The sequence below is a fragment of the Muscardinus avellanarius genome (assembly GCF_963383645.1).
Source record: "Muscardinus avellanarius genome assembly, chromosome: 2".
Taxonomy (NCBI): Eukaryota; Metazoa; Chordata; class Mammalia; order Rodentia; family Gliridae; genus Muscardinus; species Muscardinus avellanarius.
This window is the reverse complement of record NC_137787.1, coordinates 191,010,318-191,033,921: the sequence shown is the minus strand read 5'-3', so window position 1 is coordinate 191,033,921 and position 23,604 is coordinate 191,010,318. Positions and strand designations below refer to the sequence as shown.

At 45.4% G+C, this 23,604-nt stretch overlaps 1 protein-coding gene across 9 annotated transcripts in view; it reads right to left on the bottom strand.

Moving 5' to 3' along the window:
• PCCA (propionyl-CoA carboxylase subunit alpha) overlaps positions 1-22,725 on the bottom strand; it is a gene marked incomplete at both ends in the record, with an annotated part of 369,697 nt that extends 346,972 nt beyond the window's left edge. For 4 of the 9 annotated variants that reach the window (XM_080689189.1, XM_080689192.1, XM_080689190.1 and 1 more), the window contains 4 exons: positions 4,926-4,994; positions 5,100-5,147; positions 7,079-7,156; positions 22,630-22,725. In XM_080689189.1, coding sequence (XP_080545315.1) covers positions 4,926-4,994; positions 5,100-5,147; positions 7,079-7,156; positions 22,630-22,725 — 291 coding nt within the window. Of the gene's footprint in view, positions 1-4,925; positions 4,995-5,099; positions 5,148-7,078; positions 7,157-22,629 lie in introns of those variants that run through there. The other 5 variants (XM_080689191.1, XM_080689194.1, XM_080689195.1 and 2 more) reach the window with 2 other exon arrangements.
• Positions 22,726-23,604: the final 879 nt, after the last annotated feature.

Here is a 23,604-nt window from a genome sequence, read left to right as displayed (position 1 = left end):
ACCTGTACAACTGTGAACCAACAAATCTCCCTTCCTCTAAACTGTGGGCATCGGGTATTTTGGATAATAGTGAGAGTTCTGACTAAAACAAAAAGGATCAGGGAAGGGAGGAGGGTGGAGCAGGAGAGGCAAGTGAGGAATGAAACTGATCAGAGGATGTGATGCACCTGTACAAATACGCCACCATGAAACCCACTGTCCTGTACAATTATGATGTACAAATAAAATCTTTTTTTTTATTTTTTTGCGGGTCTGGGGATGGAACCCAGGGGCATTTGACCTCCAAGCTACACCCCTGCCCTATTTTTTATTCTTTATTTTGAAACCAGGTCTCACTGAGTTGCAAAGGGCCTCACTAAGTAGCTGAGGCTGTCTGGGAAACGCGATCCTCCAGTCTCAGCCTCCCAAATGCTGGGATTACAAGCGTGCGCCACCACGCCCGGCTTGTACAAATAAAATCTTAAAAAAAAAAAAAAAAAGCCGAGCATAACCAGGCATGCTGGCACACACTTGTAATCCCAGCATTCAGAAGGCCGAGTCTGGAGGATCGCAGTTCGTGGACAGCCTCTGCTACTTAGTGAGGCCCTCTGCAACTCAGTGAGACCCTGTTTCAAAATAAAGAATAAAAAATAGGGCAGGGGGTGTAGCGCAGAGGTAGAATGCCCCTGGGTTCCATCCCCAGACCTGCAAAAAAAAAAAAAAAAACATGCTGGGCATGGGGGTGTATGCTTATAATCCCAGAATTTGGGAGGCTGAGACAGGAGGATTGTGGTTTGTGGACAGCCTCAGCTACTTAGTGAGGCCCTTTGAAACTCAGTGAGATCCTGTTTCAACATAAAGAGTAAACAACAGGGCTGATGGTGTTGCTCAAAGGTAGAATGCCCTGGGCTCCATCCCCAGTACTGTAAAAAATATATCTTTTTAAAAGAGATTAAAAAAGAATATGCAATGGATAACATAGTGACCTGTAAAGTCTAAAAAAAATTTATTCTCCAGACATAAATATATTTACTATTCAAAAAAAAAGGTTGCTAACCCCTCATTCTACCAAATGACCCAGAAATTCCTTTCTGGGTTTTTGTTTTTGTAGCACTGGAGATGGAACCTAGGGTCTCATACATGCTAAGCAAGCTCTACCACTGAACTACATCCCCAGCTGCCTCTCCTAGGTATTTACCCAAGAAAAATGAAAGTGTATTTTCACAAAAAGACTTGCACAGTATATTTATAGAAGCGTCATACATAGAAACTAAAACTTTGTTGGGAGAGGAGGCTGGATAATTTTTTAAGTTCATTCTAAAATTCACATGGAGGAGCTAAAAATGTAAAAGGCAGCTTTGAAGAATACACTGAACTGGGTGCAGAACCCTAGTACTTGGGAGACTGAGACAGAAGGATCATGGGTTCAAGGCCAGCCTCAGCAATGCAGCGAGACTCAGCAACTTTACAAGACCTTGTTTCAAACTAAAATAAAATAAAGCTGGGCTGGGATTGTAGCTTGGAGATAGAACACACGTGGTCCAGTTCCTAGTAAAACACACACACACACACACAGTCACACCACCACCAACAACAAATACAAATACACTGAAAGAGAAGGGAATAGTAGAAAACAATCATTTTCAAGAGCCGACTTTTCTCTATTAAACATCAATTGTTTATAATGGGCTTTCCTTGTTTGTATGACTTACTACTTAACTTGTGTGAATAACTGTTCATCTCTTCCCTGAGGAACTAAAATTACTTGTTTTTAACATAAAATTAATAGCTTTAACAATAATTGTAGCATTTCCCTACTGCCATAATATTTACATTTCAACTTATGAAATTAGCATATAAAGATTAAGGTGAAGCCGGGCGTGGTGGCGCACGCTTGTAATCCCCACGCTTGGGAGGCAGAGACAGGAGGATCGCACAGGTTCGAAGCCAGCGCGCTGGCTTAAGAGACCCTGTTTCCAAATAAAAATATAAAATAGGTCTGGGAGTGTAGCCCGGAGGTAGAAGGGCTTCCAGGAACCCCAGTACCACCAAAAAAAAAAAAAAGATTAAGGTAAGATTAAGGTGTTTTATTCTAAGTTATATTTACAACGCTCACCTTTTTTTTTTTTTTTTTCAGGTCTGGGGATGGAACCCAGGGGCATTTCACCTCCGAGCTACACGCCCTGCCCTATTTTTTATTTTGAAACCGGGTCTCACTGAGTTGCAGAGGGCCTCACTAAGTAGCTGAGGCTGTCCGTGAACTGCGATCCTCCAGGTCTCAGCCTCCCGAATGCTGGGCTTACAAGCGTGCGCCACCACGTCCGGCAAATGCTCACCTTTTAAAAGCAAGCATCCTAGCAATACTTGTGAGCAGCGTGCCCTGCTTGCATTTCTGGTAGTGTAAAGCTGATTAAATAAGACAGAAACCTCTGTGATCATTACTGTTAGGGGAATCCACCTTCTCAGCCTTCTGCAACTGAAGCAGAAACCAAATCCTTTTCTCTGACTTGCCTGACTGCTGAGCTTTGAGCAAGCGACGCTTCCATCGCAGGGCCGCCAAATCACATTCTAAGTTACATCCTGCCAGCTCTGACGTACTCACTACCTGCAGCGAGGAGTGGCCAGAAGTTGTGAAGAGGTAAAACTACCGCATCTACTCTAGGAAAGGTGTGCAGAAGACAGACATAAAACTTACACTAACTCTTTGAAACCCGTTTTTGCAACATCTGAAAAGTATCTAGATCAGAATGCAAAGCTAGAAATGACAGAACAGGAAGGTGAGTCACACTATTTGGGGCAGCACCTCACAGAAATAGGTTACCCTAAGATTACGACACCAAAATATAGCTATTGAAAAAAAATCAAGATATTGATAGTTTACAGTCACTTCCAAGGGAAAACAGCATAGAGAAACATCTCTATCTTAATATTGAAAAGGTAATAAGTAAAAGATCACTGTTAGAATTGAAATAAAATCAGTGAGCAGCTATGATTCAAACTTTTTCTTTTCTTTTTTTTTTTTTTTTTTTTTGGTGCTAGGAATTGAACCCACGGAGGGCATTCTACCTCAGATCAGAGCTACACTGCCAGCCCTATTTTTTATTCTTCATTTAGAAATAGTGTTTCATCAAGTAGCCGAGGCTGGCCATGAACCTGCGATCCTCCTGTCTCAGCCTCCCAAGTATTGGGATTATAAGCGTGCACCATCACGCCCAGCTTCAAACATTTTTTTCTCAAAAAAAAAAAATGATAGATGGAAACTTTTTATTCATGGATGGAAACTTTTCATGAGCTATAACACTAAAATAAAGATAAGACTTAAAAAGGTATGAATTTTAAATCTATTAGTAGCTTGGTGGTAATTATAACAAAATTTTTTCCTATACCAGTTTGCTATTGGTAAATGCCTTAGTTTACCAGCTGTGAAATAAATGAATGAAAATAACAATTTTCTCATTATTTCATGAATATCTCAGGAATATGAATGACTATTGACACCATCACAGTTAAATTTTAGCAAAGAAGCCAAAATCAAATGTTTTTTAAAAAGAAAATCAAACAATATATATGTAAAATAGATTTTCTTTCATTAAAACATAAATATTTCAAATGTATCAGACAATAAAATCATATGCTTAACATTTATTTTCAGGAAATTACTTTGCAGTTATTTCTATTTTATTCTTTAAAAAGAATTACAATACTCACGCTTGTAATCCCAGCATTCGGGAGGTTGAGACAAGAGGATTGCGTTTCGCGGACAGCCTCAGCTACTTAGTGAGGCCCTTTGCAAACTGAGTGAGACCCTGTTTCAAAATAAAGAATAAATAAATATGGATGGGGTGTAGATTGGAGATACAATGCCCCTAAGTCTCATCCCCAGTACCGCAAAAATAAATAAAAAAATAAATAAAAGAGCCAGGCATGGTGGCGCACACTTGTAATCCCCGCGCTTGGGAGGCGGAGACAGGAGGATCACGCAGGTTCGAAGCCAGCTGCGCTGGCTTAAGAGAGCCTGTTTCCAAATAAAAATATAAAATAGGTCTGGGAGTGTAGCCCGGAGGTAGAAGGGTTTCCAGGAACCCCAGTACTACCAAAATAAATAAAGAGATATATAAATAAATAAATAAATAAATAAATAAAAAGTTCCATGGATGGAAACTTTTCATGAGCTAAAACACTAAAAAAAATAAGATTTTAAAAGGTACGAATTTTAAATCTATTAATTTTATCTATTAATAAAAAGTTTGACAACTTTTTATTAAATTATTGTTATAACAGCTCACATTACCAAAAGACCCAGTTATGTAAAATGCTGTAGAAGAATGAGAATCAGTAGTCTACGTTAAAGTACAACTACTTATATTTCACTCCACAAAGTTCCAATCGGTCACATTCTTTTCCCATGGGAGTTTTTCCTCCTCATCCAAAGCTCATTACTGCTCAAAACTGCCTGCTGAGTTAAAAACGCCAAATAAAATTCTCTATCATCCACTGCTTTACGCTATACCTTCTTTTGTTCATGTCCAATTAGCATGGCCTATCTCTCATTTATCAGACTCTCAGCTGAACGCACGGAGGCGTGTAGGAAAGGCTCAGCGGCTAGCATGCCCTTGGTGATACTGGAGGTACTGGGGAGGGGGCTTCCTGAGGGCGCACTGTGTTTACACCGCATCAGTCTTGGAATCGAACGTTCTCAAGCTTTGCTTACATCTGCTGAGCAGCAGCCGGGCAGGTTTGGGTCTACCCTAGAATTTGAAAACAACTCATGACGACACACACAGAAGATATTGTGATTTGTTCGTTTTGCTTAATAAAACAGCTAACAAATTTAAAAATCATATGTACATCTGTAGAACAAAAATAAATAAAACAAATATATTTAAATTTTGTTCTACTTGACCCAAAATTAACTCCTGGTTCAAACTCAGTAAAAATGTACTTACAGAGCCAGCATCGACATCACTGTGGATGGCGACTGTCTTAATGCCCATCTTCTTGCAAGTTTTAATAACCTATTTAAGATAGATTGATGTTCTCCATTAATAGCAGTTCCAATTTTTAAAAATTTAATAATAATTTCAGAGTTAAATGGAAAATAAGATTCAAATTTTACTTACCCTGCATGCAATCTCTCCTCTGTTAGCAATAAGAATCTTATCAAAAGTCTGGAGAGAGAAAAAAATTAAAAAGTTATTCTTACTTTGGGACCAGAAAATAGCAAGTTTTTCCACAAATAACAATGGATATAACCCTAGTAAACAATTACTACCGAGGGTAATATTAAATGCAATAAACAATATGTTCATATGTAACCAAGAAACAATTCAACTCACCTGACCCCAATTACTCTGTTAAAGCATCTGTTGATATCTCATAACACTAACAAACTTTAATCAAAATTGTTTAATAATTTACTCAACAATTTTCTTTACTGGAGATTGAACTAGGGGCACTCTACCTCTAAGCTACATTCCCAGTCTTTTTTTTTTAATGAAATCTTACTAAATGGCTAGGACTGGCCTCTAACCTATGACCCTCCTGGGTCAGCCTCCTAAGTATTGGGGTTACACAGGCATGTACAGGTGTGCACTCCCTCACCCAACTCAAAAATCCCCAAAATCCCAGCAAAAAGTTGGGCTGGGGGCCCAGGCTTCTGTCCCAGTACTTGGGAGGTGGAGACAGGAGGACCCAGGTTTGTGGCCAGCCTCAGCTACTTAGTGAGGCCCTCTGCCACTTAGAGATCCTGTTTCAAAATATAGCGGTGGGGGTATAGCTCGGAGTTAGGATGCCCCTGAGTTTAATTCCCAGCACCACAAAAAATAAAATAAAATTGTGGGAAATCTTAAGTGTCCTGAGTTGTTTATGAAAGAAAGGCTAATAAGTATAGTTTATTTGCCATATCTGTTGAAAGGGGACATATTTTCATTAAACCCAACCAGCCACACATGATGACACATGCCCATAATATCAAGCATGGCTGATGGGAGGCTGATGCAGGAGGGTCACAGGTTCAAGGACAGCCTCAGCAATGTAGTGAGACACTCAGCAACCTAGCAAGACCCAGTTTCAAAACAAAAATAAAGCCGGGCGTGGTGGCGCACGCTTGTAATCCCCGCACTTGGGAGGCGGAGCCAGGAGGATGGCGCAGGTTCGAAGCCAGCCTCACTGGCTTAAGAGACCCTGTTTCCAAATAAAAATATAAAAAATAGGTGTCTGGGAGTGTAGCCCGGAGGTAAAAGGGCTTCCAGGAACCCAGTACCACCAAAAAATAAAATTAAAAAAGATTCAGGTTATGGCTCACAAGGATAAGTAAAACAAAGATTTAGCATTTATAAAACCTATGATATAGCTGGGCATCGTGGCACAAACCTATAATCCCAGTACTTGGGAGGCTCAGACATGAGGATCACAGGTTGGGGGACAGCCTCAGCAAGAAGTGAGCCTATCCTGTTTCAAAAATAAAAACTAAAACAGGGCCGGAGATGTAACTCAGAGGTAGGATGTCCCTGGGTTCAATCCGCAGTACCACGAAAACTAATTAATTAACAAACAAATATATTTATAATGCCAAGCCAGGCACAGTGGTATATACCTTGATTCCAGCACTTGGGAGAATGAGGCAGGAGGATCACAGGTTTGAGGGCAGAAAATGGTAAATTAACAAAACAATTTCAGAATAAAAAGTAAAGTAGGGCTGGGGGTGCAGCTCAGAATGTCCCTGGGTTCGATCTCCAGTAGCACACACAGATACACATACAAAGCTCTGATTCTAGAGCAATAAATAACTGCACAGTATTAATAAAATTTAAACTGCCCAGCTAGGCGTGGTGGCATACACCTGCAACTCAAGTACTTAGGAGGCTGAGGCAGAAAGATCACAGATGAGGCTAGTATGTGGTAACTTAGTGAAATTCTGTTTCAAAATAAAAAATATATATATACGGCTGGGGATGTTAGCACAGTGGTAAAGCACCCCTGGGTTCGATTCCTACAATCACAAAAAAATAAAATTCTAATCTGTCCCAGTGAATATAGCATGAAACCAAGAAAACTAAACCATTCCAACTTGGTGTTGAGAGAATTTTTCAATACTTACCTTTTCGTTAGGATCATATCCCACTGAACCCAGACTACGGGAGAATGTCAAGCGCTGTTTTGAATAGTGTGGAACAGTCTATTAGAAGAAAAAAAGAAAAGGTGAAATAAATTAGACCCTTCAGCTCTGTGTGTGTGTTACTAGAGATTGAACGCAGGAGTATTCCACCTCCGAGCTACAACCCCAGACTGAATTTATTCCTTTCCTTTTGAAACAAGGTTTCACTAAATTGCTGAGGCTGGCCTTAAACCTGCAATCCTCCTGTCTCAGCCTCCCGAGCACTGGGATTACAAGTATGTGCCACCACGCCCAGCTATTTAAATGAGTTTTTAAAATATGTCTTTAAGGTACTTCTTCCAGTTTGCTTCTGGCTACAGTGCTCATCAGACAGTCTAAGTAGTTTTTGCAGTATACTAGGTTATGGGCGGGAAATCACCCCTGCAGATTTATCCCCTTTGCACACACAAGAAACCAGACGTTAGACAAGCTCCACACAAGAAAGGCAGGCATGTAGAAAAATGCACTGCTGGCTTATAATAATATCAGAAACAAGTTGGGCAGGGTGGAGCGTTTGTCATCCCGGAACTCGGGAAGCTGAGACAGGAGGATGGTGGTTTGCGGCCAGCCTCAGCTACTCAGTGAGGCCCTCTACAACTTAGTGAGACCCTGTTTCAAAATAAAGAATAAAAAATAGGGCTGGGGGTGTAGCTCGGAGATTGAATGCCCCTGGGTTCCATCCCCAGACCCACAAAAAAATGTACATGATACTCACATGCAAGAAACGATAATGGCAAACTAGGCGAAGAAACATCTATACACGGGTCTTAAAACTAAATAGGATCTATTACACGTTATGCCTGGCCAAAATGAAGATGATGGACCAGTATGCCTAACTGAACAAAATGGTTTTTTTAGAATCTTTTTATTACTGTTTAGAAACATTCAGTGTTGAAGACCTGAGACACTATGTTTGGCCACTATTATCTAAAAGAAAATTTACAGCTTGGACACGTGAATTTGCAGTCCCATGCCCATGGTTTTAAAAGGTACAGATGCCCTGGTTAGCCGGTGACTAGAGGGAGAAATCGTCCCCGCAGATGAAACCTGACAGCAGCACAACTCCCCAGCCAAGAACGAGGATCTGAGCCTTTCCAGCTGGGTCTGTCTCCTGGTCAGGAGTAAGCCCCATAGGGGCTGGCTAGTGGGCGGGCTGGCTTATTTGCTTAAAGTTTTTTCTGTTTGTCTTGTTTTGTTTACTTCTAAAAGACTTTAATAATAAAGACACCAGGCTAAAGAAAAAAAACAGTTTTTATAAAACCATATGTAAAATTACTTTTTTTTTTTTTTTGGTACTAGGACTTGAACCCAGGAGAGTCTGCCTCTGAACTACACCCCAGCCTGTTTGTTTATTTATTTATTTACTTATTTATTTATGAATGAATGAGTGAAACAGTGTCTCACTAAATTCCTAGAGCTGAACTCAAACCTATAATACACCTGTCTCAGCCTTGAAAACACTGGGATTATAAGATGGGCCACCACACCCAGCTAAAATCACTGTGTGTGTGTGCGTGTGCGTGTGCGTGTGTGTGTGTGTGTGTGTGTGTGTGTGTTACTGAGGATGAAACCAGGGACATTTTACCTCCAAGCTACACCCCAACCCTATTTTTTATTCTTTATTTTGAAACAGGGTCTCACTAAGTTGCAGATGGCCTCACTAAGTTGCTGAGGCTGGCCATAAAACTGAGATTCTCTTTTTTTTTATGGTACTGGGGGTGGAACCCAGGGACTTTTCTACCTCCGGGCTACACTCCCAGACCTATTTTATATTTTCTTTGGAAACAGGGTCTCACTGAGTTGCTGAGAGCCTCACTAAGTAGCTGAGGCTGCCTTCGACCTGTGCGATCCTCCGGTCTCAGCCTCCCAAGGGCTGGGATTACAGGCGTGCGCCACTGCGCCCGGCTCTGTCTGAGATCCTCTTATTATCTGCCTCCCAAGTACTGAGATCACAAGCCTGCGCCACGACACTCTGATAAAATGACTTTTCAAATGCAGGGAACGAGCGAGTAGGAATTTGCCGATTCGGACCTCTATGCAGAGTTCTAACATCCGCCTTTTTTGTTTGTTCATGTTGTGGAGCTGGGGATTGAACCGGGTTTCTACCTCCCAGCTACCCCACCAGCCCATTTTTTATTCTTTATTTTAAAACATGGTCTCACTAAGTAGCTGAGGCTAGCTGCGAACCCGGATCCTCCTGCCTCAGCCTCCCAAGTACTGGATAGAAACCAGCCCGGCTACTTTTGTGGTATTTGTGAAGTATATAACACACTGGTTTTGGGGGGCTTTTTTTTTTTTTTGCGGGTCTGGGGATGGAACCCAGGGGCATTTGACCTTCGAGCTACACCCCCTGCCCTATTTTTTATTATTTATTTTGAACCGGGTCTCACTGAGTTGCAGAGGGCCTCACTAAGTAGCTGAGGCTGTCCACGAACCGCGATCCTCTGGGTCTCAGCCTCCTGAATGCTGGGATTACAGGCGTGCGCCACCACGCCCGGCTATAACACACTGGTTACAAGCGTAGTCCAGATTCTTTTCAGATACTTCCTAGCAACAAAAGCTTGGGTAACAGCTTGAATGAGCCCCACTGATGACAACTTTGAAGTCTCTCTTGGAGGAGAAAGGCCAGGTGTGTGGAATAACATCTTGAAATCACACCGCCATCAGTTCCCTTCCTCCAGGGCGCTCCGTGGACCAATGTCTGCTAAAGGTGGGCTGGGAAGCGGCTTGGCCCGCGGAGTCTCAAGATCTGGACCAGCCCTCGCCTCCCTGCTTCCTACCCCGGGGTGGGCGGGGTGTGATGGGGGGAAGGGGGAATTCCTAACGCACAAGATGTTCATTCACAAACATATCAGAGTCAATCCCTAAGGCAAACATGAGGAGGAGGGAGGGGAGGGGAGGGCTAAATGAGTGACGTGTGCACAGACATCCTGTATTCTATTAAGATGTAAGACTACAGTGCACCCATAAAATGTTTTTAAATGAATGATAAAAAAAAAAACATAAGTGATGACACCACCTGCTTCCCAGGGGTTGGTAAAAGGATCAAATGAGTCTTTACAATAAAGTGCCAAAAAAATGTAAAGTATAACTCAAAAACTGAACACAAGTACCCAGCTTTCCCTCTGTTGTTAACATTTTACCCACACCCTTCAGGAGTTTGCATCTGGGTGATAACGCAGCCACCAGGCCGGGCTGCACCTCAGAGGTACAGCTGCCCTGGAGTGGGTCCCCAGCACCACAAACGCCAAGAAAGGGAACTCTAGACTCAGATTCTGACTAGACTCAAATCTTGACTTGTGTTTATTATGTATACAGGAAATTTCTAATTTGCAAACTGGGGATAATAGTACTTATCTAAGTCGTGAAATGCTAGAAGATTAAATGAGAATGTATGAAATGCCTAGCGAAGTCATGCATATAGAATAGTTAGCAAACAGTAATTACTCACACCCCGCCCCCCAGGAAAAGGAGAAATGGCATAGCTTTTAGATGGTCTGGATGCAAGTGTTCCTGGCACCGCAAGCAAGAAAATAAACATCCTCTCATATGATAAAAGAGCGCTATTTTCACAGTTGACACTGGCTCCTCTACCGGTAAAACTGGTAAGTCCACTAGCACTTGCCATAAAGAACAATTTGTTAGCCAGGCACTTGCAATCCCATCATTTGGGGGCAGAGACCGGAGGATCGCAGTTCACAGCCAGCCTTAGCTACCTAGTGAGGCTCTGTGCAACTCAGTGAGACCTGTTTCAAAATAAAGAATAAAAAATAGGAGCCAGGTGTGTTGGCGCATGCTTGTAATCCCAGCATTTGGGAGGCTGAAACCAAAGGATTGTGGTTCGTGGACAGCCTCAGCTACTTAGTGAGGCCCTCTGCAACTTAGTGAAACCCTGTTCCAAAATAAAGAATAAAAACATATAGGGCAGGGGGTGTAACTCGGAGGTTGAATAGGGCTGGAGGTGTAGCTCGGAGGTAAAATGCCCCTGAGTTCCATTCCTGGTACCGCAAAAAAAAAAAAAAAAAGAACAATTTGGTTTCTTTGGTTGTTTTTTTATTGGCTTTTTGTTTGCCTGTCTGTTTTGTTTTGTTTTTTTGCAGTACTGGGAATGGAACCCAGAGGTATTCTACCTCTGAGCTACACCCCTAGCCCTACTTTTATTCTTTATTTTTTGTTTTTTGTTTTTTTATGTTACTAGGGGTGGAACCCAGGGGCTTTTCTACTTCTGGGCTATACTCCCAGACCTATTTTATATTTCATTTAGAAACAGGGTCTAAGTTTCTGATAGCCTCACTAAGTAGTTGAAGCTGGCTTCAAACCTATGCAATCCTCCCGTCTCAGCCTCCCAAGCACTGGGATTACAAGCGTGCGCCACCACCCACGGCTTTATTCTTTATTTTTTGAAACAGAGTCTCACTGAGTTGCAGAGGGCCTCACTAAGTAGCTGGGGCTGTGTGTGAACCTGGATCCTCCTGTCTCAACTTCCCAAATGCTAGGATCACGAGCGTGCGCCACCACGCCTGGCTCCAAAGAGTAATTTAAACAGCAGATCTACCAAAACTCAAAGCACTGCTGCTCTTAGCATGCCCACAGTGGCACTCAGGTAACCCACACCAAAACAGTCCTGTTGACAGGTTAATTCAAAGAACCTTATCCTCAAAGCGGGAGCCATTATTAGACGATCTCACCAAGTTAAGAGTGAACGAGTCAATACTTCATCTCTAAACTTCTATGCCAAGGAAGGGCCCTCCTCCACATTTCACGGCTCAGAGCTCAGAAGTCTTAATAGACCGGCTCAGCATCTTAATAGACCAGAGCAAGCTGCTTAGAATGCCCTCTACAGACACCTCTCAATGACAGACCCTATCGTGTGTGTGTGTGTGTGTGTGTGTGTGTGTGTGGTACTGGGGGTAGAACCCAAGGGCTTTTCTACCTCTGGGCTATGCTCCCAGACCTATTTTCTATTTTATTTGGAAGCAGGGTCTCACTAAGTTGCTGAGAGCCTCACTTAGTAGCTGAGGCTGGCTTCGAACCTGTGCAGTCCTCCTGTCTCAGCCTCCCCAGCGCAGGGATTACATTCGTGTGCCACCACACCTGGCAGACATTTAAGGACAACTTTTTGTGTGGTACTGGGGGTTGAACCCAGGGGCATTCTACTTCCAAGCTACACCCCCAGCCCTATTTTATTCTTTCTTTTGAAACAGGGTCTCACTGAGTTGCAGAGGGCATCACAGTTGCTGAGGCTGGCCTCGAACTTGCAATCCTCTTGTCTCAGCCTACCAAGTACTGGAATGATAGGCCCAGCTACCACTTTTCTTTTAAACAGACATTGTCAGTTCAGCCTTCACCGGCTGCCAAAAGCTAAGCTATGTCTCTCGTGTTTGAGAGAGCTCAAATCTCAACCTCGTCAGGGCTCTGCCTCCACTCTAAGCTAGACCGCCAGGAAACTCTGGAAGCCAACTGGAAGACAGCACCACCCCACCCGGCCCGCCTGCGGCAGACAGTACGGGCACCCACACAGACCCTCCTCACAGGCGCGCGGACCCCCACCCCGCTGCACCAAGGTCGCCTGCCTCCCCTGCTCCCTCCTGGAGACCACTTGCTGGACCACTCGGGAGCGTCCCTCAAGCCAGAGCCAAGGACTAGCTCAGCACTTGGGGCGGTCCCCCTGGAGGCGGGCACGATCCGATAGCACAGCTGTGCTCTGAGGGCGGTGTTGGCCAACTTGGCCGCCACCAGACACCGATGGCTATGTAACAAGCAAATGGGCCTACGCCAAGCAGTGCAAACTCAGGTGAGCTCCAGGAGCAAATGGCAACCCAGGTTCTGAAGATCCGGCACCTGTTAAGAGAAACTCACGGAAGCCATTGTCTAGGGCTGCACTCCGCCTGCACAGCAGAGCGGGGCAAGGCCACCCAGGCGGGAGGACAAGCTAAAACTCCCCTGTTTGACCTTCCGAGAAATCAGGCTCCTGGCAGTGGCAGCCACATTTGCCAAACAGGCCAGTTTTAATTGCCATACTAACTGGCATACTAATGAAGTTCTGGAAGTTCTGTGGAATTGATCCTTCAGTTAAAAGAAAAAAATATAACCTGAAGTAACCTGATCCAGCTAGTCTGCTCTTTTCCTTCTGTTCTGCTTCCCTGTCTCTGTCTGAGGAATAACTTGAAATGAGTAACTCACTTTCCACTTCCGCCGTGTGCTTTCTTCAGCCCTGTTTCTGCGTCTGAAACCAACCTTCTCTTTTTGGCTCCTTGGAACACTAATTCTATTTTATGGAATAAAATGTTGCCCCATTCTAGACTGAAAACTACAGGAGCCAGACTCCGTGGCACACACCTGCAATCCCAGTACTTGGGAGACTGAGACAGAGATATCACAGGTTTGAGGCCAACCTCAGCAACTTGACAAGACCCTCAGTGACTTAGTAAGGCTCAGTTTAAAAATAAAAAGGGCCGGGCGCGGTGGCGCACGCTTGTCATCCCCGCGCTTGGGAGGCGGAGACAGGAGGATCGTGCTGGTTCGGAGCCAGCTGCGCAGGCTTAAGAGACCCTGTTTCCAAATTTTTAAAAAAAGTATAAAAATAGGTCTGGGAGTGTAGCCGGGAGGTAGAAGGGCTTTCAGGAACCCCAGTACCACCAATAAATAAATAAATAAATGAATGAATAGGGCTGGAGGTGTCACTCAGAGGTAGAATGCCCCTAGAGTTAATCCTCAGTACCAAAGAAAGAAAAAAGGTAGACTGCTGGTCCACCCAGGTTTTCCAACTCTGCGGGTCTGGGGTGGCCCTGGAGAATGAACCTCCAGGTTCTCAGCAGGGGTGCCCTCCCTGCCTCCCCTAGCTCTCAACCCCCGCTCTGGCTGCTGGACACCCCTCTGCTGGACACCCCTCTCAAGCTCTGAGCCCAGGAAGCTGACCACCCTGCCCGGGGCTGCTTCAAACCACAGCAACTTGCACGGGGCGGCAGGCTCGCGGAACTGACTGCACGGAGAGTATCTCTACACCTCTGTTTTTGTAAAATGCGCAGCAGGGTACGCCTTCCACTGCTGGTTGCTTTTACCTAGTGTACGCCACCCATGCAGAAAGGTTTCTTCATCCTGAAGAGATAATGGCCCGCGCCATCACACAGGGACAGCCTCCCACACTAGTGCGTCCCTCTCGTCCAAGACACTTGTTAGGAACATCAAACTAATTTTGTGCCCAAGGATTAGAAATTCGCCTTCTCCTTTTTACTACTGTTTATCAGTATGGTATGATAAAGGCCTTGAAGACAAATCGGAGTTTGAATCCTCAACCTACTTCTTAACTGTGTGACCCTCCGCAAGTTACTAAACCTTCCTCATCCCTACAAATGAGAATCCGTTGAAGGAAGTTTGATGATTGAATATGGCACGTGAACACAGCTTGCCATCTCCTTTGTATTTTCAACTCCAGAATCCTCCATCAACCTGAGAATGTTAGTTTCATCATTCATCTTCCCTTTTCTGTTCCCATTACATAACCACACAAACAAATAAAACCAACCAACCCTGTTTCATAAGCACAATCAAAACCATTATTTTGCCAGGCGTGGTGGCGCACGCTTGTAATCTCAGCATTTGGGAGGCTGAGACAGGAGGATCGTGGTTCTCAGACAGCCTCAGCTACTTACTGAGGCCCTCTGCAACTCAGTGACACCCTGTTTCAAAATAAAGAGTTTAAAATGGAGCTGCGGGTGTAGCTCAGAGGTAGAATGCCCCTGGTTTCCATCCCCATTACTGAAAAAAAAAAAATTACTTTAATGCAAGGATTGTCTTTTGTTTGCATGGATCTAGAGATTAAACTCAGGGAATGAACCACTGAGCTACCCTGTTGTTTTAAAACAAACAAGAAAATCCAGGCATGGTGGTACACGCTTGTAATCCCAGTACTTGGGAGGCTGAGACAGGAAGATCACAGGTTCAAGGCCAGCCTCAGCAATTTAGTGAGACCCTTCACAACGTAGTGAGACTCTGTTTCAAAATAAAATAGGGCGGGGAGTGTGGCTCAGAGGTAGAAAGCCTCTGGGTTTTATCCTCAGTGCCACAAAAAAAATTTTTTTAAAGAAAAATAAAAAGGGCTGGGAGTATAGCTTGGCAGTAGCCTGCACTAGAGTTCAATCCCCAGCATACAAAACTAACAAAAAAAATGGCGTCACTGTGGTCAAGCCCTAGCCAAATGCACAGATAAATAAAGCCAGGAGGTTATGAAGAAAGGGCTCTCAGGCACGCATGCCTGAGGACAAGAAGTGCTCAGAAAAGCCGGCCAGAACAGGCCCTGTACAAAGGCCAGCAGCCTTACACAAAACCTACTTCTACAGCTGTGTCTGCCCAATCTCTGTTTATCCTTAACACTGACTCCTCCCTCGTCATTCAACCTTGTAGTCAAGAATCATTGTTTCAAAACATGTAATGTCGCTTGTTGCATCTTCAAAACCCTCTGCTTGCTCGGCCTCTCTGAGGCAATGCTCTCAGAGTGGATTGTGAAATGCCTACACCCACTACACGCGCTATCCCAGATGGCATCATTCTTTGGAGACTCTCTCTAATTATTATTTAGGTTGGCACCCACTATCCTATTCTGTTAATTCCTTACAAAACATCTAGCACTTTCTGTGCTTGTCCATTTAAATTCAGCCTTCACGGGCCGGGCGCGGTGGCGCACGCTTGCAATCCCCTGGGAGGCGGAGACAGGACGCAGGTTCGAAGCCAGCCTCGCTGGCTTAAGAGACCCTGTTTCCAAATAAAAATATATTTAAAAAATAGGTCTGGGAGTGTAACCCAGAGGTAGAAGGGTTACCAGGAACCCCAGTACCACCAAAATAAGTAAATAAATAAATAAAATAAACTCAGCCTTCCCTACTCAAAAATAACTACAATAGCCAAGCGTGGTGGCCCACACTTGTAATCCCAGTACTTGGGAGGCTGAGACAGGCAGATCACAGGTTCTTGGCCAGCCTCAGCTACTTAGTGAGGCCCTCTGCAACTTAGTGAGACCCTGTTTCAAAATAAAGAATAAAAAATAAACCTAGGATGTAACTCAGAGGTAGAATGGCCCTGGGTTTGATTCCCAGTACCACCAAAAAAAAAAAAAAAAAAAAACTTTCACCAAACTTCACTTTTATTCCTTGACCTCTCTGCACCTGGGACAAAGCGAGGGGACATGTTTGAATTTCATCTGGTCTGCCATAGTGCCTGGACTCACGACATGCTCCGCAAACATTTTTTTATATATATTTTATTTGAAAACAACGTCTCACTCAGTAGCTGAGGCTGGCTTCAAACCTGCGCGATCCTCCTGTCTCAGCCTCCCAAGCACTGCGATTACAAGGTGCGCCACCATGCCCGGCTTTTTGATGCTGGGAATTGAACCCAGAGACAGTCTACCTCTGAGCCACATCCCCAGCACATTTATTTTTGGAAACAGGGTCTCACCAAGTTGCTGAGAGTCTCGTGATGTTGCTCAGGCTGGCTTCAAACCAGGGATCTTCCTGCCACGTCCCCAACAACACAGGGATCACAGGCGTGCGCTACCACGCCCCACTCACAAACACTTGCTGATTGGAGAAATAGTTAGATATCGACACAGATGAATGAACACAAACTGCTTTTTAAAAGTTCCTCCCGGCCGGGCGTGGTGGCGCACGCTTGTAATCCCCGCACTTGGGAGGCAGAGACAGGAGGATCGCGCAGGTTCGAAGCCAGCCGCGCGCGCTGGCTTAGGAGACCCTGTTTCCAAATAAAAATGTAAAAATAGGTCTGGGAGTGTAGCCCGGAGGTAGAAGGGCTTCCAGGAACCCCAGTACCACCAAAAATAAATAAATAAATAAATAAATAAATAAATAAATAAATAAATAAAAGTTCCTCCCTTGCCAGGCGTGGTGGCGCACGCCTGTAATCCCAGCGTTCGGGAGGCTGAGACCCAGAGGATGGTGGTTCGAGGACAGCCTCCGCTACTTAGTGAGGACCTCTGCAACTCAGTGAGACCCGGTTTCAAAATAAAGAATAAAAAATAGGGCAGGGGGTGTGGCTCAGAGGTAGAATGCCCCTGGGTTCCCTCCCCAGAGCCGCAAAAAAAAAAAGTTCCTCCCTCCTTGAAAAACTCTACACTGTATTGCCCCTTCTCAAACCAGGCCTTGAAAGCCTATTGTCTCTTCCTGCTTCTTCCAAACTTAAGGATGTAGAATGTTTAATTCAGTCAACTAAACACTAACTCACCCACCAAATACTTCTGGGCCTACATACTCTAACTCCAACCCAAACACTAGCTACTGATTCTCCTCCATCTTCCCAGCACTTCGGCGTGCGTGCGTGCGTGCGTGCGTGCGTGTGTGTGTGTGTGTGTGTTTTACTGGCAACTCAGCCCAGAGCAGATTCTATCTCCAAGCCACACATAATCCCTTTTTATTTTTAATTTTGAAATAGAATCTCCCTAAGTTGTGGAGGCAGGTCTCGAACTCACCATTCTCCTGCCTCACCCTTCCAAGTACTGAGATCACAGGCATGTGCCAACGTGCCCCACCTCACTATGACTCCAATAGGCATGTAACTCCACGACCCAGGAGAAAATGCTATCTCCATTAAAAAAAAAAAAAAAAAAAACTTTCCAATTTTCCTTTTTTATTCTTGTTCTCCCATTTACCTACATTTAAAACTTTTTTTGAGCCGGGCGTGGTGGCGCACTCTTGTAATCCCAGCATTCGGGTGGCTGAGACCGGAGGATCACGGTTCGCTGACAGCCTCAGCTACTTAGTGAGGCCCTCTGTAACTCAGTGAGACTCGGTTTCAAAACTAAAGAATAAAAAAATAGGGCAGGGGATGTAGCTCAGAGGTTGGATGCTCCTGGATTCCATCCCCAGACCCGCAAAAAAATAAAAAATAAAAATAGATAAAAAATAAAAAAAAATAGCCGGGCGTGGTGGCACACGCTTGTAATCCCCGAGCTTGGGAGGCAGAGACAGGAGGATCACGTAGGTTCAAAGCCAGCCACCCGCGCTGGCTTAGGAGACCCTGCTTCCAAATAAAAATGTAAAAATAGGTCTGGGAGTGTAGCCGGGAGGTAGAAGGGCTTCCAGGAACCCCAGTACCACAAATAAATAAATAAATAAATAAATAAATAAATAAATAAATAAATAATAAAAAATAAAATAAATAAAATTTTTTTGGCCAGGCGTGGTGGCACACGCTTGTAATCCCGCGCTTGGGAGGCCGAGACAGGAGGATTGCACAGGTTTGAAGCCAGCCTCAGCTACTTAGTGAGGCTCTAAACAATTCCTTTTCTTTCACTGGATCAAGATTGTCACCAACTTTCTATATTATTTATAACTGCTACTGCAGTTTTTACTTCTGTTCTGAACCACTTAAAAACAAAATCCAAAAAGCAGCTGCATATAAACAAATTTCTATAAACATTTTATTACATCAGATGCCGCTTTCTATAAAATCATAGGAGACTGTTTCTCCTCAAATGATCTGTCTGTCCTCGTGTTGGATTTACCCCGGACAATCCTAAAGCGCTCAGATCTTGCACATTCTGTTCCCTGCTTACTGACGAGGAAGAACCATGGGTTTCAAGGAAATATCGCTTAAGCATTCAAACTTTATGAACACATCACACGAGACCATCATTCAAATGAGAGATAATTTTTTTTTTGGGGGGGGCCAGGGATGGAAACCCAGAGGCATTCTACCTTCAACTTATACCCCCAACCTAATTTTATTTTTTATTTTGAAATAGGCTCTAAGTTGCAGAGGGTCTTGCTAAGTTGCCAAGGCTGTCTTTGAACCTGTGATCCTCCTCTCTCAACCTCCCAAATACTGGGATTTCTAGTGTGCGCCACCATGCCCAGCTTGACAGATGATTATAATTGAAAATGTGAAAATCTAAATCTCTGGAATCTTACTAAGGTTCAAATTCTACCTCAGGTGATTATGTCCTTAAGTCAAGCAACTGCTCTGAGCTTCTCCCCCCCCCACCCTTGGTGTGTATTACTGAGGACTGAACACAGGACCATCCTACCTCCAAGCTACACCTCTAGCCCTATTTTATTTTTATTTTGAAACAGGGTCTCACTAGGTTGATGAGAGTCTCATTACTTGCTGAGACTGTCCACAAACCCACAATTCTCCTGTCTTCCAAGTACTGGGATTATAGACATGGGCCACCACACCTGGCTTGAGTTTCTTTTCTTTTTCTGTAAAATTTAGAGATTTTTTTACCTAGTTGCTACATGGATACAAGATAATATATGAAAACCACATACAGCATATAGCAACTTAATAAACTTGCAATTGCTAATCCTCTAGCCTCTGAAGGAGGCAGAAGAAGCATCTATGTGTTTAAGCAGAATTTTGTGTGTGTGTGGCACTGGAGATGAACCCATGGGGCACTCTACCTCCCAGCTACACCCCCAACCCTATTTTTTAATTTTGAAACAGGGTCTCTCTAAGTTGCAAAGGGCCTCACTAAGTAGCTGAGGCTGTCCATGAACCTTGATCCTCCTGTCTCAGCCTCCCAGGTACTGGGATTACAAGCGTGCACCACCACGTCTGGCAAACAGAATATAATTTAAAAGCTGGTATGCAAAATAAACAAGACCAAACAGTGCACTCTTCATATACCTAAAAATAAGCAACCTCTGTTAGCTGGCTAAAGAACGGTCTGAATTATCTAAACTAGAGCTAGCTGTCTGCCTTCCATCCAACCAAAAGGCTTGCAGAAGCAGAGGGACGGATTAAATCTTCAAAAGATTTTGCTTCAAACAGACACATTTCAAGTCCACAGCAGCGGAGCCGAGCAGCGGCCCAAGTCCCCCTAAGTGACAGAGAACTCAGAGGCGCCTCCACTCCTGCGAGGAGTTCTTCGCTGGCACAAACAGAATGCCACTTTGCTGTCGCACATTTGAGCCTACAGTGTCGCCTTGTGCTACAACCACAGAAGTAGACAAGATGCAGTTCCTGCCCCCACACTAAAAGGAAGAAACTGGGTAAGAAAAATCAAAGCTTACATCTTTCCAGGTAAGAAAAATCAAAGCTTACATCGTACCCAGCGGATAACGGTAAGCACAGTAACTTTTCTCTCTTGGCCTGTCAGTGTTGTCCCTCCCGCCTCCAGCACCAAAGTTTCCCACTGTTCTAAGATAAGCACCAGCCTGCTGTCCCGGCACCAGCAAGGCTAGCTGCCCACCTTGCCAGCACCACCCAGCCTTGCACCTGGGCCTCGGGGGGCTTTCTCAGGCCTTCAAACCCTGGCCCTCGACCCTTGCGTGTGCTGGTCTCTCACACTTAACACTATCACTCTCTGCTAGCCTAGAAAAAAGGTCACCACATCCTTCCAAACTTGTCTGAATTGACTTCCCAAGAAAAGTACTCCCTCACCTGGGGCAGAACAGTATGATTAAAAGAACACTAGCTCTGGGGCCTGGAGGTATAGCTCTGTGGTAGAGTCATACCTACCATGCATGAGGTTTTGGGTTCTAATGCCAGCCCACAAAATAAAAGGAGAGCACTGGTTCAGAGTCCTAAATACTAGGTCATCCACTTGCTAGCTCTACAGCTTTGAGCAAGTCACACACTTTGTGTCTTGACTTCCTCCCCTGTAAATAGATATTAAATGGCTCATGCCAGGCGTAGTGGTGCACGCTTGTAATCCCCGCACTTGGAAGACTGAGACAGGAGGATCGCATTGGTTCGAAGCCAGCCTCAGCTACTTAGTGAGGCTACTTGCTGAGGCAACTTAGTGAGACCCTGTTTCCAAAGAAAATATAAAATAGGTCTGGAAGTATAGCCTGGGGGTAGAAAGCCTCTGGGTTCCACCCCCAGTACCACAAAAAAAAAAAAGGAAGAAAGAAAGAAAGAAATTATATGGCTCTTGTGAGGAAAAATAAACTAATTCAAGCACCAGAATGCAAAGCATTCTTGGTCCAATCCCTCTATTTTATTTTATTTTATTTTACTTTATTATAGCACCAAACCCTCTTCCAAATAGCATTGTACACTTACCAGCCTCTCAGTACTAGACTGATGTTTCTAAGAAAAAAGAAACCATATTTATTCTCTGGAGCTGAAACACAGGAAGTATTCACCAAAGATTGGTTGGAAAACAAGAATTGAGAGGATGCTGAGGCCCAGGGACCCGTCTGCATCACAGAACCTCCCGAGTGGGACCTCAAAGTGCACTTCTGCCCGCCACAGCAGCCCGCCTCCCATGGACATGCGTGCATCTTACAACTGCAGTTGATGTGACGACAGAGATGAAAAGGCTACTGACGGATCAAGATGAAAGAACAAGGCCGGCGGGGCGGCGCACGCCTGTAAGCCCCGCATTCGGGAGGCTGAAACAGGAGGACCGCGGTTCGCCGCCAGCCTCCCTTTGCAACTCAGTGAGACTCTGTTTCAAAATAAAGAATGAAAAAATAGGGCTGGGGTGTCACTTGGAGGTAGAACGCCCCTGGGTGCCATCCCCAGTACCGCAAAAAAAAAAAAAAAAAGAAAAAACAAAAATCATATTGCACACCCAGTAGGATGGGCATTCTGAAGCAGGCCTTAGGCAAAAACAGGTGCACAGTCTTCCAGTTCTTGCCTGGCCCTCACGCACCTGGAACGCACTTACCTCTTTAAAAAAGTAGAATGACGGGGGAGACCGTCTCTAAAGTGCTCCCAATTCTAAGTTTCAATGACCATAAACCAAGAGCTGGCTCTTTTAAAAGCTTATGCATTTCATTTTTTAAAAGAAACTTTAACTCACGCACTGAACCTACTGACAGATGGTTTCTAGGGACCTTCCTTTCAAAGAACTTGTCCAAGTGACTTACTAAACCTTATTCATAAAGTAGGTTAGGTAGTCTATGCCCAGAAATTAGTACTAGAGACTCCATGTGAAAGGGAAGGAGACTTAAGAGGCATACACGCACACACAAGCACACCAACCTGAAATTCAAGCTGCTATCACGAGCCCCTGGGGGACAAGGGGCTTCAAATAGTTCTACCACCGAAAAAAAAGAAAAAAGTACTTCCCCGGATGCCACTCATACACGGTACCGCGTGCTGTCATACAGTTTGAGCAGGCTTCCCAGTCAAATGGAAAATCCACTAGCAACCTTGACATCGTGCAATACTTTAAAAGTTAAGAGAGACTAACTTGACCAGCACCCTGCGTCCCTTTAAAGAGGCTGGAAAGAGGGCGTAGGCGGCCCTGGGAAGCTGGGGGCCACGCCAATACTCCAGATGTCCTGGATCTGACCGCCCGCGGCCGTCAGAGTCCCGAGAGCGGGGCGCGCAGCCGCCGGCCTCCCGGGCCTCGGCCCTCCGGGTCCCCGGGAGTCGCCGCGGCCACCCGCTCCCCGCGGCCGGCTCCGGATGGAGGTGCGAGGCGCCGGGGCAGACGCCGCGGAAGCCGGCGCCCGGGCGACCCCGAGGCGGCACCGGCCCCACGGGGGAGACGGCAGCCAGGCCCGCGTGGGCGCCGCCGGCCTCACCTTCAGGGCCCACGGCGCCGCGCTCCGCATCAGCTGCCGCGGGAGCCGCCGTCCGGCCGCGACCAGCGCCGCCGTCCCTACCCGGAGCCCCGCCATTGCCGCCCCCGCCGCCCGGCGCTCCGCCGACCTCTCACCCGCAGAAGGGGGCGGAAGGGGAGCGCCCCGGCTTCGGCCAATCGCGAGCCGGGGCTCCGAAGCCACGCCCCCTGCCGCGCGGGGAGGGAGGGAGGCGGCCTGGCCGCGCTACCCCGGCCTGGAGCCGGCCGCGCGCCGGGGGCTCTAGGACCCGGAGGGAGCCCTCGGCCTCCCTGGGCCCTCGACCGGAACGACCCGGAGAAGGAGAAGGAGCCGCCGGGACGCGCGCGGGCGCTCGGCAGCCTGCAGCCCCGAGCCCGCGCCAGCCCGAGTTTAAGTGAGCTCCAGGGGTGCCCGTACTTGGTGCCTGTGTGCTGGGAAACGTCAACTGCAAAGCAGTCAGATTTGGGGTCAGTGTGGTGGCAAGAGTTCTCTGGGTCTAGAAATCAGAAATCTGAGCTCAGCTCCGGCTTCCGCGCCTGGCTATCTGGAGTCCAGTGAGGTAACCACACCCAGGTTAGGTTTGGCCAGACCTGTGCCTCGAATCCCTTCATTTTAAGCCGAGCGAGAAGCTCATATTAATGGTATATATATATATATATATGTATGTATATGCCATATACATATACCATATATACCATATATATACCATATGTGCCATATATGCCATATATATACACACACATACATATGTATACATATGTATACATATATACATATGTGTGTGTATATATATATATATATATAATTTGTGTGTGTGTGTGTGTGTGTGTGTGTGTGTGCATGCTAGTCTGGGGGTGGAACCCAGGGGCATTTAAACTCCGAGCTACACCCTCTGCCTTTTTTTTTATTATTATTCTTTATTTTTGAAACAGGGTCTCACTAAGTTATGGAGGGCCT